The sequence below is a fragment of the Ammospiza nelsoni genome, chromosome 19 (genome assembly GCF_027579445.1).
Source record: "Ammospiza nelsoni isolate bAmmNel1 chromosome 19, bAmmNel1.pri, whole genome shotgun sequence".
NCBI classification, from domain to species: domain Eukaryota; kingdom Metazoa; phylum Chordata; class Aves; order Passeriformes; family Passerellidae; genus Ammospiza; species Ammospiza nelsoni.
This window is the reverse complement of record NC_080651.1, coordinates 9,925,535-9,943,784: the sequence shown is the minus strand read 5'-3', so window position 1 is coordinate 9,943,784 and position 18,250 is coordinate 9,925,535. Positions and strand designations below refer to the sequence as shown.

The window sequence follows — 18,250 nt, the reverse complement described above, 5'->3', positions numbered from 1 at the left end:
GGGGTCACCCAGCAGTTCCCATCCCCACCGAGCTGTGCTGTGTGTTTGCAGCCCCAGTGGAGAGCCAGGGAAACAGGATGGGCTTTGGGGTCCCTTCTGACACAAATCACTCTGCGGTTCCATCATGCCATGGGATGGCTGTGGATGACTTGTCTTGCCAAGCTGACCAGGCTTGGACTCTGCTACAGGCCAGTGGAGCAGAGTCCAGCTCCAACCTCCCAAAACCCCAACAAGCAGAAGCACCTGAGTTATTCTGACTTTTATTTCATTGCTTCTTAGTCCACACAGTCGGTATAAAATCAGAAAAGCAAAGCAAAAAAAAAAAAAAAAAAAAAAAAAAAAAAAGTATAACCCCAAAAAAAAGCAACAGTGTCTGGAGTCCTCAGAGGCAGCCTGGGGTCTGTGCTGGTGCCTGTTCCATTCATGGCCAGACTCGTTGCTGACAGAGGACTCACATCTCACTCTGCTGCCAGAGCTCCACGGTCTCTAGCCAGAGCTGCTTCTGTTCCTCTGCACCACGGAGGGGAAAAAGGAATCTTGGTTATAAATGCTTTATTAAAAATAATAGTAAGAGCAAATCTAAGTACAAAAGCAGTTTTAGCTCATTTATATTACACAAAATTATTTCTCATTTCTAGCTTGGTTGTTTACCTCAAGGTCGTTAACTGAATTTCCAGTGACTAAGGTTAAATGGCGTAGCAGGGTAAGGAATGGTAAATAGATAGCACCATTTCATACATCTGGTATTGGATTTCAGGGACAGGCTGGGCTGGCTGCCTTCTCAGGGCAGCTCAGCTCCATGGCAGGGGCTGGGAGCAGCAGTTCCCAGCTCAGCTCAGCTCCATGGCAGGGGCAGAGCACGTTCCAGGCTGGGAGCAGCAGTTCCCAGCACTCGGCACAGCCCAGCCCCAGCAGCCATGCGAGGGAGAAGGGCCCAGGCTGAGCTGCAGCTCGGCCTAAGTGATTTAAAAGCCCAAATTCCCAGCGGGTGTGGTGGCAAGGCAGTGGGACTTGGGCACATAAGTCATTTAGGCACTTGGGGCAATCAAAACCTTTGCTCCGAAATCCTTCAAACCTTTTGGAAGCGTCTCCCGTCAGATCTGGACGTGCCCTGTGGATCACAGCATGTGGCAGGAGCAGGGCCCAGCCCTGGCTGTGGAACCAAGCGTGGCTGATCCACGCCAGCCTAAAACCAGAGCTGGGGGCTCTGACGGGCCGGGACAGGGCAGGAGAGGTCAGCTCAAAGAGGATTTTGCATGAGAGAGAAATCACTGCGCTCTGTTACACTGTTAGGAGTGAGAGTTCCTTAGGCACTTGCTTTAGGCTTTAAAACAGCGCATGGTCAACAGAAGCAAACAAGACTATGTACATATATGTAAAAAGTGTTATAAATAGGTTTTTAAACCATAGATACTATATACATCTTCAATTAACAAGGAACCCTTTGACTGTTTCCTCTGGGGTGTCGGTCGGGTTTGGTTTGGATGGGAGGGTCGATTCCTTTTTTGGTTTGTTTTTTTTTTTTTTTGGTTTTTTGGTTAATTTTCTTTTCCGTTTTCTCGTCTATTCTGCCCCGTCCCTGGTGAGGAGGTCACGGTGCCGCGGCCATGTCCCGCGGCGTCACTCGCGCTTCCGCAGGATGACGTAGACGATGCCGCTGGCCAGGGCCAGGGGGAAGGCCAGCCACGCCAGGATGTAGGCGAAGCCGTAGGAGGTGCTTTCTGAGGCTTGGTGCCAGTCCGTGTGCCTCACGGTGTAGATGGCAGCGCCGCTCATCACGCACAGCCCTGCGGGGCAGCACGGGACAGTCAGTGAGGGCACAGAGGGACAGTCCCTGCTGGGACCCGAGTTACATGGGGCAGCAGCCAGGGGCAGCACGGGGACAGTCAGTGAGGGCACAGAGGGACAGTCCCTGCTGGGAGCCCAGAAACACAGGGACAGTCAGTGATGGCACACAGGGACAGTCCCTGCTGGGAGCCCAGAAACACAGGGACAGTCAGTGATGGCACAGAGGGACAGTCCCTGCTGGGAGCCCAGAAACACAGGGACAGTCAGTGACACACGGGACAGTCCCTGCCGGGAGCCCAGTCACACAGAACACCAGCCTGCACCACCATGGGAGCTGGCTCTGCCTGCCCCCTTGGGTCCTGTCCCCTGGGAGGTTTGGGAGGGGATGCTGCGGGCTCTGGCTTGGCTGGAGGTGAGCAGGGATGTCTCTGCCATGCTTAGCAAGCAAAGCCAGAGGCTCTGGAGCTGACCCATCCCTCAGGCAGACCAGGGATGCTGCTCCAGACCAGTCCCACTCCCCTGGTGGCCTGTGTAAAGCCTGGCCTGCGCCACCTCCCTGCAGTGCTGCAGGAGGGCAGACAGAGCTGGGCATTCAAAGCAAGGCATCTGTGCCACCTCTCTAGGTGATAAAAACCACAACAAACCCAGCTGGGCCTCAGGATGCTCTGGCTGTGATGCCCCATCCTTCACAGCTGTACCAGAAGCTCAACTACAAACCTCATTCCCAGCAAACACTGTTCCTTGAAAACCCCGTTCCCTGAAAACCCTGCCCCTCATAAACCCTGTTCCTTGAAAACCCTACTCCCCACAAACCCCATTCCCAGCAAGCCCTGTTCCCTGCAAACTCTGTTCCCTGAAACTCCAGCTCCCCACAAACCCTGTTCCCTGAAACTCCAGCTCCCTGCAAACCCCTCCATGCCCAGGGCTCATCCCTCATGGCCCCCCTGCCCAGCCAGGCCCGTGGGGGTCCCAGGGGTGCCCAGCCCTGGTGGGCAGTGTTTAAGGGTTTGTTGTTGCAAACCGCCCCATCAGGGGTGGGCACTGCCCGGAGCTCACACAAAGCCACCTCTATTCCTGTCCCAAACAAGCTCTTTGAGTCCATCCCAGCAGTTCTATTATCCAGCCGTGGGGCTGCTGTTGGAGCCGAGTTCCACATCCCCTGCCCGGCCCTCAGGACCACCTACATTTCAGCACGGTGATATTTGAGCTGCAATTCCACTCAACACTGCTCCTTTTGTTCAGGGAAAGTGCACAAGTGGGAATTCACTTCATTAAGGAGCAGTTTCCATTCTCCGAGCACGGGAGCCAACTCCCACTGCCCGGCCCAGGCACAGAGAGCACAGCCATTGTCTGGGGACAGGGGACGGGCGTGTGGCCACCAGTCACCTCCAGAGGCCAGATACAGCAGTGATTGTCCTCAGCAGGAGCCTGGCCATGGCTGCACGGCACTGCCGGGGCACCTGCCCTGCTCTGGGCCCAGCTGCAGCCAGCTGCAAGCAATAATGCACCCAGCATCCCTGCAGAGCCTGGCTTTGGAAGCATGCTGCTCTGGCAGGTCAGGAGGGCAAATGCTTCCAAACATTTGTTCCCAGGGTTTGTTCCTGCCAGAGCAGCCCCGGCCTGCAGAGGAACCAGGGCAGCTTTCCAGGGCAGGTGTTTGCAAACAGCTGTGGGATGAGGGCAGGCACAGCCCTGCAGGCTGAGCCCCCCTCTGCAGGGCAGCAGCTCTGGGCTGAGAGGGGTGGGAGGGAAGAGATGAAAGGGATGATGAGAAGGATGCAGGACTTGGGTCAGACCCTGAGGGGCCCAAACCCACATCTGTGCCATGCATGAAGATCTACCCATGGATATGCTGGACCCACCAAGGATGCAGGGGAGCCTTTGAGGGCCTTTTGAGGCCCTTGAGCCCATCAGGACAAATTCAGCTGGGCTTTGGGGGTGATTCCAAGCTGTGTGAAGGTGCTGGGGATGATCCTGCCTGGCTGCTGCACCACAGAACAAAGTGGCCTCACCCTTCTCTTCCTGACCTACCCTCCCCTCACTGGTGGGTACCAGCCCCTGCCCTGCCCTCCCTGGTGTCCCTGCAGTGGGTACCATCCCTTGCCCTGCCCTCCCTGGTGTCCCTGCAGTGGGTACCATCCCTTGCCCTGCCCTCCCTGGTGTCCCTGCAGTGGGTACCATCCCTTGCCCTGCCCTCCCTGGTGCCCCTGCAGTGGGTACCATCCCTTGCCCTGCCCTCCCTGGTGTCCCTGCAGTGGGTACCAGCCTCTGCCCTTCCTGGTGCCCCTGCAGTGGGTACCAGCCCCTCTCTCCTCCCTGGCTCCCAGGGCAGCTCTGCCCAGCTCTGGCACCCAGCAGAGCCCAGTGCTCCTGCCCTGGCTCCCACAGTAGCAGCGAGACCAGAGCTCAGGAGAGAAGCCTTCTGCTCCCAGGTCTACTAGAGAAGCTCTAACAGAGGTAATTGCGGGTGATTGCATTATTAATGCCCATTTCCCCTCCTTGGCTCTAAGGGGTTTCCATACAGCTCTTTTTCCAGAGAAGGTGAACTGATCTGAACTCCACCTGCACTGTGGCCAAACAGATCCACTCATCATGGAATTCATGCCAATAAAGCTTAGCTCTGGATTTCACCAGGGTTTGGGAAGGCCAGTTGCTTAGAGGATGCCCAGAAAGTTTAAAGTCTAAGCTCAGTGAATGAGTTTTTCCACTGATAAAATAGCAGGACCTTGGGTGGCTTCTAGTCTAACATCTAAAGCTCTAGGAAAGAATCAATCTCCTCCCCAGACACTCTGTCCTAATGCAGCCAGGACCTCAAAGCACAATTACATTTTTTAGCCTGAATGTTTGAAAATCTTCTCCACTGGTTTCATGCATGGAAACATAAACAGAGCCAGTGGCTTTAGAGCATCAGTACTTGGGGAGCTGCAGCCTAGGACGTGAGGACGTGAGCTGTGGCTCCTTTCCAGCACTGAGTTCTCAAAGAGTTAAAAATAGCAGCTGACAGTCCAAGTCAGAGCTCACCCTGCAGCTCCAGGGCTCTGTGCTCATGGGGAAAGCACCAGGCCCCCTCATGGCAAGGTCATAAATAATCACCCAGCCCTCTTTTGCCAAAACAGGATTGTCACGACTTTCCCCACCCCGCCAGCAGCTGTGGAAGCCTCACCCAGCCTGGTGAAGGGTCCCAGAGCCAGCACAGCCACCCTGGGCACCCAACATCCCATCCGGGGGCACAGGCAGAGCTCTCCTTCCAGCATCCCTGTCATCTACTGCCCCCAGCTCTGCCCCAGTGCTCTGGCACCCTGTCCCTCCAGAGCCTCCCTGGCTGGGGCAGAAACCCTCTGGCACCTTCCCTGTGCAAGGGCAGAAGAGCCTGGATGCACAATGGCCCAAGAGCTGGATCCCATCCCAGGATCCCATCCTCAACACCCCCGAATTGTTCATCCCCTTCCCTTCCCTTCCCTTCCCTTCCCTTCCCTTCCCTTCCCTTCCCTTCCCTTCCCTTCCCTTCCCTTCCCTTCCCTTCCCTTCCCGTGGCAGTGACACCAGGAGCCCATGGCAGTGGCACCAGGTGCCCGTGGAAGGTGGCACCAGGTGCCCGTGGCAGTGCCACCCTCAGCCCCACTCACCTGCCAGGATCTGGAAGACTCCGGTGATGTAGAAGCGGCCGCCCTTGGTGAGTGTGAAGAGCTGGCAGAAGAACAGGAACAACGACAGCACGCTGAAGATGACGGAGAGGATCATCATGGCTTGGACAGCCTGCAGCCATTCTGGGGACAGACAGACACACGGGCACCTCAGCGTGGGCACATGGAGCCCCTGCTGTGCCCAGGGCCGTGCCACCAGCCCAGCCTGGCTCCCGTGGGTTTGGGAGCAGCTGGGGGCTGTGCCCAGCTTGGGCACAGTGCTGCAGCATTTCGGGTGCCAGGGGATGCCATGAATCAGCTGCTGGAACACAACAGATCACAGGCCTGGCACTGCCTCGGGAGTGTTTGCCACAAAACAGAGTAGAGACAAAACCCTGACACCAGGCTCTGTTCAGCTGTGCTGCAAACACCAAACCATGGGCACTGAGCTCTGCTCAGCTGTGCCTCAAACACCAAACCATGGGCACTGAGCTCTGCTCAGCCGTGCCTCAAACACCAAACCATGGGCACTGAGCTCTGCTCAGCTGTACTGCAAACACCAAACCATGGGCACTGAGCTCTGCTCAGCTGTGCCTCAAACGCCAAACCATGGGCACTGAGCTTTGTTCAGCTGCAAACACCAAACCATGGGCACTGAGCTCTGCTGTGCTGTGCTGCAAACACCAAACCATGGGCACTGAGCTCTGCTCAGCCGTGCCTCAAACACCAAACCATGGGCACTGAGCTCCGCTCAGCTGTGCTGCAAACACCAAACCATGGGCACCAAGCTTTGTTCAGCTGTGCCTCAAACGCCAAACCATGGGCACTGAGCTTTGTTCAGCTGCAAACACCAAACCATGGGCACTGAGCTCTGCTCAGCTGTACTGCAAACACCAAAGCCATGAGTTCTGATACACCACGCTGGCCGAGCTCCGAGGGTAAGTAAACACACAGGAGGGAAAACACCCTGTGCCCCTGTGGAGCTGGACCTTTTGGAAGTTCTCCCCAGCTGCCAAACGCAGCTGTGTCCCAGAGCAGGCCAGCTAAACCAGCCCGTGTGAGTCACTGCTCAGCTATTTCCAGCCTTAGTGGGTGTGTAAACCCCACGTAAAAAAAATATAAATAAACAAGCAAAATGCAGCTCAATGCTGAGGGCCGCTGCAGCTTGACAGAAAGAGGCAGTGCTCCCTTTGCCTTCCCCTTCCCTTCTAAGGTTTGAAATCAAAATGCAGGACTCAGTGCAGGTAAACTGAGGCACAAACCACTCAGTGAAAGGCAGAAAAATCCTGCTTGGGGCTGGATCCTTCATGAGGCAGCCCTGAAGCCTCAGACTCAGCCCCATGTCCCTGCCTAAATCCTTGCTCAGATCAGACCTCCAAGTGCTTGGAGGATGTGCAGTGCTGAACTGCACCTGCCTCCATTCCTCAGCACAGACAGCGCTCCCATCCCAGCTCAGAGGGGAAGCTGAGCTCTCCTCTCAGCCCTTCTGGGCACAGACAGGGCTCCCATCCCAGCTGAGGAAGCTGAGCTCTCCTCTCAGCCCTTCCCAGCTCTGGGCACTGGCTGAGCCGCAGCCAAGCCCTGCAGCTCCCTCCAGGACCAGAAAGCCGAGTCCTTTGTGATGCAAAGGCCACAGGATCCGGCCCAGAGGAGCCTTTCTGCTCGAGGTGGATGCTCCCACTGCTGGTTATTTTAGGAGAGGGCTGTCTAGACAGAAAGCCGAGCTGAGCTGAGCTGCCCTTTAATTGCATCCGCCTCCCCTGCCCGGTTTTTGCTTCTGAATGCAAATGATTTACGGGGGCTTTGCAGAATCCCATTGTAATAAAGAGCCCTGTCAGAGGCACAGAAAGGCAGCGTGAGGGGGGAGCCCACCGTGGCCAGAGGGTTTGGGCAGCCAGCCTGGGAGCAGGGAAAGCAGGAAGTGATCCCACAGCCCGGAGCTCTGAGCTCACATCCAGCCCTTTGCTGACTTGTGCTGGCCTCCTCTGTGAAAACAAAGGGCAGAATCCCAGCCCAGGGCTGAGACCCACGAGTTCCAGAGCTCCATTAGCTCCAGCTGCCCACTGACTCCAGCTGGATTAGGACAGCTAATTGCCTTTAATATGTTTAAAACCACCCCTATAACTGCAGGTGAGGTTTCTGTGGGCTCAGCCCCACGTGCCTTTAACCCTTTGCTGTTGGTGCCATGTCCAGCCCCAGGATCCCAAACACAGCAAGTTTCCCAGAGCTGCAGCTGGGCTGTCAGCACTGTTTACGCCCAGGCTGTTATTTGTGGTTTCCCCTGAGCAGTGAGCTGGTTATCCCATTTTTCCCCTGCATCTCTTCAGCTCTGTGTTTATATCTGTGTCCTTCAGGAGGAAGGAGGAAAGGAAGCAGCGTGGAAAGGACAGATAACACCCTGCACCCGCTTCCGGAGCAGAGCCAGCAGGAGGGACCACAGCCCTGTCACAAAGGCAGCCAGACACAAGGCAAGGAGTCCTTACAGAGCAAATTCGAATTTTCCTTTAGGTTCTGCAGGCCCTGATGTACTCACAGCACTGCTTACAGCAGCAGGGAGAAGACTTCAGCCCTGGGAAGATAAAGACCATGTTTCACTGCCCTAAAATCCAGCAGGAAAGAAAGAAACCCAGAGCAGGAGTTGCAGCTGAATCTCCCAGAGAGACAGCAGCCAGCCCAGCCCCGGGCAGCAGAGCCCCAACCCTGCTTGCAGGGAGCTTTTAGGACTGACAGGACTGACAGGGCAGTGAAAACGTGCCCTTGGCCAGGAGCAGAGGCCTTGAAGTGTTGCAGTGTGTTGTAAACTTCCTTCCCCAGGTGTGCCTATACCTCTCTCCCTTCCCCCTTGCCCCCATGCTGAGTGAGTCCTGTCAATCAGGCTTAACATTCCAGCAAGGTGTGGTGTTGTTGGTCAAGTTCAAAGGATGCCCCTCAGGCCTGGGGGTCATTGGCCTGTCTGGGTGTCATCTTCCCCTGAGACCCTGCCCCTCTCACCTGGTTGGTGGCTCACCTGTACCTCCCCTCCCCCTGCCCCTGAGCTTAAAAGGTGAATCAGACCATGTGGCCGGGATTCTGTTGGAGCAGTTGCTCATGTTCAGACCTCTGTAACCATGGAATAAACCTCTGGACATTAAACCCTCCAGCAGAATCCATCTCCTTTTTCTCTTCACCATCGCCTGAAGCTATTCCTCCTGAGGTAACGGGGTTCCAACAAGCCTGGACTTGTTCAGTGCCCAGCTGCAATCTCCAGCAAGCCAAGGTATCTCTGGGGTGACACACCACAGTTGCTGCCTTTCGCCCAGCAGCGAGGGTCAGACTGGCCCAGGCACAATCTAACTAGTAATATTGGGATTCATATTCCAATATTGAAGGACAGGCATCGCCTCCCCAGGGCTTCATTCACACCCCTCACGCCCTCTTTGGCCCTGGCCAAGCAGGAAAACCAAAGTGCTCACTGAAGACGCTCATTAGAGCTCAGCTTATCCTCTGCTGTAAGAGCTCCCTAAATGAGTGCTGGGCATTAAAACCCCTCCGTGCTGGGATCTGCAGCTGATGAGAACGTTCTGCAGATGGAGTTTTCCCTCTGCCAAGTGTGTACACTGTGCATTTAAAAAGCAACCACTTCTGAGGAAGAAAACATCCATTAAGGAGGCAACCGCAGCACATAACACAGCCAAAGCTGGAGGGAAGGAGGGCAATTCATGCCCCAGCTGTAAAAGCTGCTGCTTCCATGCTGCAAGTTGAGTCTCAGCAGGGTCAGGAACAGCGTGGGTACAAAGGCACCAGGCCAGGCTGCCAGGAAAAGCCAGGGTTTCTGAGCAGAGTTTTTCCAGAGCAACTCTCAGGTGTCACGGCAGGACCAAGATCCTGAGCCCAGCTCACATCCTCCCCTCTGAAGTGGCAGGTTGCAGCAAAAGGCTGGGACTTGCAGGGGTTTTGGTACTCAAACATCCCCATGAGGCTGGGAAAGGGTGAACTGGAGGTGCAGAAACACCAGCTCAGCTGCAGCTCTCTAGGCTGCCCTTCATGCAGAGCCCCTCAGGACCCCCAGGGCCAGAGAAACTCCAGTGCCTGTGGGGCTGCAGGGAGGCAGAGACTGAACACAGAGCTCCAAGTCCTCCAGGGCCTCCTGCTCCTCTCCTGAGCTCCTGCAGATGGACATGAACCCCTCAAACCTCTGTCTTCTCCTCTCCTCCTCTCTGTCCTTCTCCTTGAAGCTCCATCCACGAGGGCAGGAGATCCAGAGCTCTCCAGAGCTGCCACATCCCACGGAGCTCACATCCTGCAGAGGCACTCCTGATGCAGCTGAGGCAGCAGAAAGCTGCTGGCACCACGAAAACTCCTTCCAGCAGCTCCACAAAGCCCAAGGCAGCTCCTCTCCCTCGTGGTGGTGGCGCTGACCTCCTGCTGGCCTGTGCTGAGGTGGCAGATCCATCACTCCATGCCCAGATCCTCCCAGGGCTCCAGGGATGGCCAGTCCAGCAGCAGAGTAGGCAGCACTGGTGCCTTGTCCCACAGACCTCGGGCAGGGTCACTCAGCCTGAGCCCATAGGGACATCCAGGGGGCTCACCAAGACCAAAAAAAAGCAGTTGAAGGTTTTTCCAGCACCACACTCTGTAGGGGACACCCTTCTTCTGGCTTGGCAGTCTTCCTTTGGCCACATGCTGCCCTCTTCCTCCTGTTCCTCTGTGGGCCACAGCACAAATATGGCAGGGAAGGCTGTCTGAGCCCTCCTCTCACAGAAGAAATGGGAGCCAAAGACATCTGGGGCAGCTGAGAAAAACCCAGCACCAGCTCCCAACCTTTCCTTAGCAGATGCTCTTCGTAAGAAAAACAAGCAACAATAAAAATTTGGCTTTAAGCAGAGGAAATCCCTTTCCTTCTGAAGGCAAGAAAGTTATAGGAAAAACTGACCCGAAATAGAAAATATTCTCTTGGAATGGGAGATTTTTAGATTTTAGGAGTAAATTCTTTACCCAGAGGGAGGTGAGGCCCTGCACGGAGTGCCAGAGCAGCTGTGGCTGCCCCTGGATCCCTGGCAGTGCCCAAGGCCAGGCTGGACACTGGGGCTGGGAGCACCTGGGACAGGGGAAGGTGTCCCTGGGATAGTGAGAGGTGTCCCTGGGATAGTGGAAGGTGTCCCTGGGACTGTGGGAGGTGTCCCTGCCATGGCAGGAGTGGCACTGGATGGGCTTTGAGGTCCCTTCCAGCCCAAACCATCTGGGATCCTGTGAATGCCCCTCAGGTGATTTCAGAACACCAAGGATGAGTTTCAGTCCCCCAGGGTTGGAGAGGGTTCAGCCCTGCCTGAGTTGAGCTGGTATCACCCATTATTAACAACATTAATAAAATCTGCTCTGGGCAAGCACCTGGGCTTTGCTTGTGGCCACCACATCAGCAAAGCAGTGCGGGCATCACAGGGCCCCAGCACCCAGTGATCGAGCACTTCCCAAGGTTTAGGGGCTCCTTTTCCCTTTAACACAGCCCCAAACCCCCAGCCTGCCTGTGGACAGGTCAGCCACAGGAGAAGCTGCCCTGGAATAACAAAGCTACCCGCTACACCCAACTAAAGCATTTACTAGTGCCAGTGTAGGCAATAGAAATCACACCACTGGCATGACAGAGACTACATACCGTAAGGGAAAATGAAATCATAGTGAATAAACTAAGCTATAAACAGCAAAGATCAACCCTTGTACCTTTTGCATCATGGTCTAGCAAGAAAAACCAAGCAAAATGAAATTAAGTTTTGATAAAGTGAATTCAAGGGGGACGACAACAGGAAGGAGAAACATCTCCTGGCCCTGCAGGAGGGTGGGGGATCCCATGGACGGCCCCATGGCCTCCCCACTTCCACACTCCCGCCACAACCGGAGAGAACACAGCAGGAAAGAGGTCTCCCTTCCTGCACAGAGCATCCAGCTGAGGAAAGCAAAGGCCATTTTTGGAGGAGAGACCATGGCAGCCTGGGGCTCTGGGCTGGAATCTCCTGGAGAGCCCTGCCGGGCCGGGCTGGCACGGGGCCCTGCGGCCCACAGGCCGCGCTCCGCTGGATTCCTCAGATAAGGCTCCTCCAGGAATGTCTGACAGCGCAAACCAAGCTAAGATTGCTACATTTTTTCCATAGTTCTCGGCCTCTTGAATAAAAAAAAGGCATTATCTAACAGCAGATGCAGAAATCAAAGCAACAAGGAGGCGTTGTATGAAGAGAGGGAGTGGGAATGTGCCCGGGGCTCCTGTGGGGATGGATCAGCCCTCACACACCGAGGGCCACGGGCAAGTGGGGAGGTGGGAGCTCTGCTCCATGCCCACAGGAGGGTCTGCAGGGTGAGGAGCACAGCCCAGAGCCTGCCCAGGGCTGCTGAGAGTGCTGAGTGCTCACCTGCCAGCCCTGGCACTGCTCCATCCCCACAGGAGGGTCTGCAGGGCAAGGAGCACAGCCCAGAGCCTTCCTAGAGGCTTCTGAGAGTGCTGAGTGCTCAGCTGGCATCACTGTGCCCAGCCCTGGCACTGCTCCATCCACACAGGAGGGTCTGCAGGGTGGGGAGCACAGCCCAGCCTGTGCCCAGGGGGAAACCAGAGCAAATCCTGCTGGCACCTGGATTTAAAAGTTCTGCTTCTCATTGGGCATCCACACCAAAGCCACTAAGGAAAGGGCCCCTGTGTGACAGGACAGGGGAGGAGGCTCAGCTGAGACCAAGGGGGCACTACAGCATCACCAGCCCCCAAAATCCCCATCCATGATGAGCACAGGTGACCCAGCACCATTTAATTCCCAGATTCCACTTGCTGAGTCCCACTGCCTTCTGAAAAGGGAAGAACAAATAACCACACCCCAGAGGCCACCATGATGGCCACAGCAAAACCTGTCCCTGTGTGAAGACTGGAATTCTGCCAGAATTCCCAATGAGGATTCCTTGCTGCTCCCCAAAGCACCTTGGCACTGCAGGACTAACCATTCAGTGCCATCCCAGGCACAGGGAAATGAATTCTTATGGCTCTCTGGAGCCCAGTGCTCACAGCCTCTGTTCTGAGAGCTGTGACCAACGATGGTTTCTGGTATTTGTATGGGATTGTTCCTGATTTTGAAAATAAGCATATTGCTAGGAAGAGGGTGAGGAGGAGGCAGGAGACAAGCCTGAGCCTCGGAGGTGGCTCTGCCACAGTGTCCTTGCCCTGTGACCTCAGTGCTGCTCCAAAGAGTGGCTGACAGCAGCTCCTGCAGCGGCGACAGGGGAGGGAGGACCTGCTGGAAAGGAAACCATGTGGCATTTTTGTTGTTTTTACAAACAGACCTGAAAAGCCCTCCATAAACCCAGGAAATATCCTTTGACGTTATGCTCCTACAGCAGGGTGAGCTTTGGACCTGCATCCAGGGTCCCATAGGACGAAGGCAGGTGCTCAGCAGCACTGCTCCCACTCCCTGGCTGCAGGATGAATGGGGCACAAGCTTTTGTCCAAGCAAAACCCCCTCGTCCTGATGCCAGAGCAGAGCCTTTGGATGAGTGAGAGTGGTCAGAGAGCACAGTGAGCTCCTGCTCACAGCGCAGCTCACGGGGGCACTTTATCCTGGAATCCCAGACTGGTTTGTGTTGGAAGGGACGTTAGAGATGGGCTCATTCCGACCCTCCTGCCATGGACCTTCCACTGCATCAGGGCTGTCACCCCAACTCAGCTGCTCGGCTGCGTTTCCAACAGGATCATCGTGGCCATTGTCCCTTTAACGATGAAACATCAGCGCTGGAAAGGCTCCAGAGGCTCTGGGAACGGGCAGAGGACACTCCCAGCCCGGCAGGACCGTGGGGTGTGCGGAAACCACCCAAGCACAGCTGGGACAGGGCTATCTCAGCACTGACAGCCCGTCCTGTAAACATCCAGAAAGAGCGGGGCGGGCGTGAAAAGCCAAAAGGATCTGGGGAGGCTTTAGAGCTCCGGGGCTCTAAAGGGGCAGGCGCTGCCTTTCAGCACAATCAGGGGCTCAGCACAACCCGGGGCTCAGCACAACCCGGGGCTCAGCACTTTCGCAGCCCGCATGACTGCCCTGCAGCGGGGCTGCCGACGCTGCAATAGGCGGCCCGGCCGGCTGCTTATGCGGGCCCGGCTCCAGCGGCTCGGGATGCGATCCAGCCGCTCCCGGCTGGCCCGGACACCAGCAGGCGTCAGCAGAGACCTGTGCGGGGCCGGGACTGCCAAAGGAACCAGAGCGGGGACAGCGGGGACAGCCTGGACAGCGTGGGGACAGCGTGGGGACAGCAGGGCATCGCCTCCCCGCGAGCGGTGGGTGCGCTCCCAAAGGATTGGGGTTCTGATGGGAACCTCCAAAAACCCTCGCACAGCCTCCCATCACTGAGGGACCCTCCAGGAGCATGGAATGCTCCCCGTGTGACTGTGACCCTCGCCAGGGCCACATGGCATCGCTGTGCCCGTGTCCCAGTGATGGTGCTGGGATTCTGGCACTGGACCCTGTCACACAATCTGTTCTCCCAGGAAAGCAAAACCAGGCTAAGAAAACAAATGGTGGCCCCAGCACCACCGGCATTAGCTCTGTCTTCCAGGGAAACTGAGGCACGGGCTCACCCAACTCTCTGATGCGGATTTTGTGTTCCCGGTGCCACCCTGGGAAGTGCGTGTCACGGTGTGTCAGCACACTGTTGACCTCAGCAAACAGCTCAGGGGTGATGTCACCCGGTGTGACACCAGCCTTCACCAGCGGGGTCCCGAGGCAGCCCCAGCTGTGCAGGTGCAGGGGATGAAGGGTCGGGGTGCTCAGCTCAGCCCCCACAGCAAACCCTGGGGCCAGGGCTGTGCCCAAAGCTCAGCCCGTGCCAGGACAAAACCAGGACAGATTCCCAGGTAGAGGACAGGTGTCCTCTGGATCAGGTGTCCTCAGGGCCCGTGTGCATCCCTCAAACCCCTCGCAAGCAGAGCAAGAGGGAGCTGTGCCAAAAGGAGCCCCACAGCCTCCAGCAGGGGCGGCAGGGCCCAGTGGCCTGGCGCGCCAAGGAACACCTCGTGTTTGTGCCATCAAGAAGAAAGATGTGCTAATTACAGGAGACCCCCCAAAAGGGCTCTAGCCATCACTGCCAGTGCAGCTGAGTGTGTCATCCTGCCCTGGTGCTGCCAGGAGCTGCCCCGCGGGCCGAGAGCAGCCGGGCAGAGCCAGGGCCAGTGGGTCCAGTCCTGTCCTAGGCTCCACCGCAGCTTCAGGGACTGGGAGGGGACGGGGAGCGATCCCCCACTGCCGGGCCAGCCCCGTGTCCCCACACCGGGACACAGCAGAGCCGTGCTCCTCCAGCAGGGCACAGAGCAGGGCAGGCAAGGGGATGGGGAAGGGAAAATCCAAGGAGGAATCCCAAACAACCCGTGTGGGAAATTCCTCGTGAGTCCAGAGGCACCGCCGGGAGGAGAACAAACGCGGTGGGAGGGAACAGCCCTGATCCCGGAGGGCAGCCGTGATCTATAGGTGCATAGCCCCGATCCATGGGGGCACAGCCCCGATCCATGGGGACACAGCCCCGATCCATGGGGGGCACAGCCCCGATCCATGGGGGGCACAGCCCCGATCCATGGGGACACAGCCCTGATCCCAGGGCACAGCACTGATCCATGGGGGACACAGCCCCGATCCATGGGGGGCACAGCCCTGATCCATGGGGGCACAGCCCTGATCCATGGGGGACACAGCCCCGATCCATGGGGGCACAGCACTGATCCCAGGGCACAGCACTGATCCATGGGGACACAGTCCCGATCCATGGGGCACAGCCCTGATCCCGGGGGTCACAGCACTGATCCATGGGGACACAGCCCCGATCCATGGGGGCACAGCCCCGATCCATGGGGACACAGCCCCGATCCATGGGAGCACAGCCCCGATCCATGGGGGCACAGCCCTGATCCATGGGGACACAGCCCCGATCCATGGGGGCACAGCCCTGATCCATGGGGGACACAGCCCCGATCCATGGGGGGCACAGCCTCAGTCCCAGGGCACAGCCCCGATTCCGGGGGACACAGCGATGATTTCAAGACACAGCCCCGATCCCGGAGCACTCACCGTTGGAGGAGGATGCCATGCATTGGAAGGGGTCGCCGGTGGTGCAGTTCTGCCACAGGTCTGCCGCACGCTCGCCGTTCACCAGCCATTGCTGCGGGACAGACACAGCCCGTGAGCGGCTCCCGCACCCCCGGCCGTGTCCCCCCGGCCCCACCGCGTCCCCCCGGCCCCGAGCAGCCGCAGCCCCGGCGTGCCTGCCGCTCCTAGGGCCGCGCTTTTCCGACCAGAGGGGTTTGGAAAGGCAGCCCCGGTATTTGCTTTTAACCGCTTCTGCCCCGCGGCGCAGGAACAGAAGCTCTTTATGCTCCTTAGCACGGAGCGAGTCCCGCGGGGCCGCGCTTCCCTCCCCGGGCCGGCCTCGCCCGCTGCCTGGCCGGGATATTTGAATGCTTCCACGTGATTCCTAACGGCTCGGAAGATTTTTGTAACGTTTTCCGTGACTGTTACCACAAAAAGAAAAAAAAAAAAAAAAAAAGAGAAAAAAAGAAAAAAAAAATCCGGGAAAGAAGCCCCTGGTGAAGCAAGCTTGGAAGCCACCAGCTCCTCAGAGCAGCTGCCTCGAAGCCAACTCCAGCCTCTCCCCAGCAGCTGACGTGTTCACTGGGCTGCAGCCCCGGGACAGTGCTGGGAAGCCTCGGGGCTGCATCCAGCCCTCGCTCCTGCCGCTGCTCACAGAGTCAGCCTTGGAAGCTGGGCTAGGAAAAGAGGCTGGGCCTTATTCCCAGCCCCGAGGAGGAGAGCCGTGGAGCAGGACGGCTGTGCTGAGGAGTCAGTGCCCAGCCAGCCCCGTCCAAGGGCTCTGCTCGACCTGGCTGTTCTGGTCCTGTGCCTGGAGCTCAATAGCAGGTGGAGCTCCCTTATGAAAGGGGAGAGCAGCATCACCCCAAATGAGGGGATTTGGGGTGCTCCGAGGCTGCTCCTCGATGTGAACCAGCCTGGGGAGGATGAGGAGATACTTTCCAACAGCCCTTGTGTCTCTGTACCAACGTGGATGGCCTGAGCACCACCACAGAGCACAGCCAAGCGTCCCAGCAGCTTCCCCTGACAGCACAAACTCCCAGGCTCCCAAATCCCATCCTTACTGAGACCAGCACCCAGCCCGCAAAGGCTTCCTGCTGACAGCCAGGCTGTAAACGCAGCCATAAACAAAAATAACCCCTCCTGCCCTTGCCCCGCCACGGCCGTGCCCGGCGTTAGCCCGGGACAGGGAAATCCCAACTCACACTGACGATGGTGGAGACGAAGAGCAGCACCAGCACGGTGACGTGCAGCACGATGATCCCCAGCAGCAGCAGCAGCATCTTGGCGGTGCTGGAGGCAGAGCTGCGGCGAGACAGGGATGATGCTGAGTGCGTGTGTCTGTCTGTCTGTCCGTCCCGGGGGCAGCGGGAACGCTCCGCTCTGCCCCGCCCGGCGCGGGGGATGCTGCTGGGGCAGTGCCCGGCGCTCAGGCTCCCTCCGCGGGCCCCACAGACGGAGAGGGGTCCGAGCCCTCTGCCCGCTCCCCGATATCCCCTGGGGCCCCCGAAACCTTCCCCCGAGCCTGCTCTACCCGTCCCGCCGAGGGCTCCTCCCAGTCCCTCCCCGGGGACCTTCAAAGCGCGGATGTCCCCAAGGGCTCTCCCAGCCCCTCTCCCCGAGAGGGGTCCGGTCCCCCTCTCCTCCCAAGGGAATGTGCTCCCCGGCCCGCCGGGCGGGAGGGCTCGGGCCCAGCTCATCGGCCCCGAGGGGCTGCCCGGGATCGGGCAGCGGGGAAAGGGGGCCGGGGGGTGCCTCGCCCACCCACCCATGGGAGCAGTGCGGGTAATTTCGCCGGCCCCACCCCTGGGGGAATTTTACCGGGCTCATCTGCCCTGGCGACCCCCGGGGACAGGGCAGGGGCGGGGAGCAGGGGGCGTCAGCCCCGGCCCCTTCCAGCCCACCGGGCTGCCTCGGCCCCTCTTCTCCTGGGGTGCTCTCAGCCCATCTCCCCTCCGCTCTCCCGGCAGAGCCTCTCCGGGACCCTGTCCCGAGCTGGGGGGGACCTTCCCCAGCCCATCTCCCCTCAGTGAACAGGGGAGGGGGCTGCCCTGACCGCTCTCCTTGGAGAGCCCCAGAGCGGGGGTGCTGCTGCTCTCCCTCTCGGCTGCGGGCCCGCGGCTGCTCTCCCCAGCCCTGTTCCCGCTGTGCCTGTTCCCTGGCCCTGTTCCCGGTGTGCCCGTTCCCCGAGGATCTCTCCGGCCCCGTTCCCGCTGTGCCCGTTCCCCAGCCCTGTTCCCGCTGTTCCCGTTCCCCGTGGGGACGGCCGCTCCGTACTCACATCGCGGCGGAGCGGAGCGCGCTGGCGGCGGAGGAGCGGGCGCGGAGCGGAGCGGGCGGCGGCGCTGTCAAGTTTCTCCTTTTACCGGGGCCACCGCCCCGCTTGCGTCTGCGGCACGGGGAGGGCTCAGCCGCCGCCCGCCGCCCTCCTATAAACGGGACAGCGCCCGGCCCCGCCGCCTCCCCCCGGGAACCGCTCCCGGAGCCCTCGCCTTCCCCGACACGGCTCCCGAGCCGCTCCCGCCCCGCAGCGAGGAGATTTGGGGACGACAAGAGACGAGGGGCCCGCTGTCCTGAGCCCCTCTGCCCGGGCAGCCGTGGAGGAAGGCGGGGGAGCGGTGCCGTGCCCCGCTCTCCGAGCAGCCCCGAGGTGCCGGTGTCCCTGTCCCGCAGCGGGGGCAGCCCTGGGCGGTGTGAGCAGGACCGGCCGTGCCGGGGAGGACAGAGCTCGGGTTATGCAGCCCCAGACGGGATCCGTGGCACAGG

At 58.7% G+C, this 18,250-nt stretch overlaps 1 protein-coding gene across 1 annotated transcript; it reads right to left on the bottom strand.

Annotated features, from left to right (window-relative positions):
- Positions 1-408: 408 nt before the first annotated feature.
- Positions 409-17,825, bottom strand: PMP22 (peripheral myelin protein 22). The gene is made up of 5 exons (XM_059485985.1): positions 17,766-17,825; positions 16,690-16,789; positions 15,467-15,557; positions 5,415-5,555; positions 409-1,787 (listed from the first exon to the last, which is right to left on the bottom strand). The coding sequence occupies exons 2-5, from the start codon at positions 16,765-16,767 to the stop codon at positions 1,621-1,623; spliced, it is 477 nt and encodes a 158-aa protein (XP_059341968.1). The 5' UTR covers positions 16,768-16,789; positions 17,766-17,825; the 3' UTR covers positions 409-1,620.
- Between the last annotated feature and the right edge of the window lie 425 nt (positions 17,826-18,250).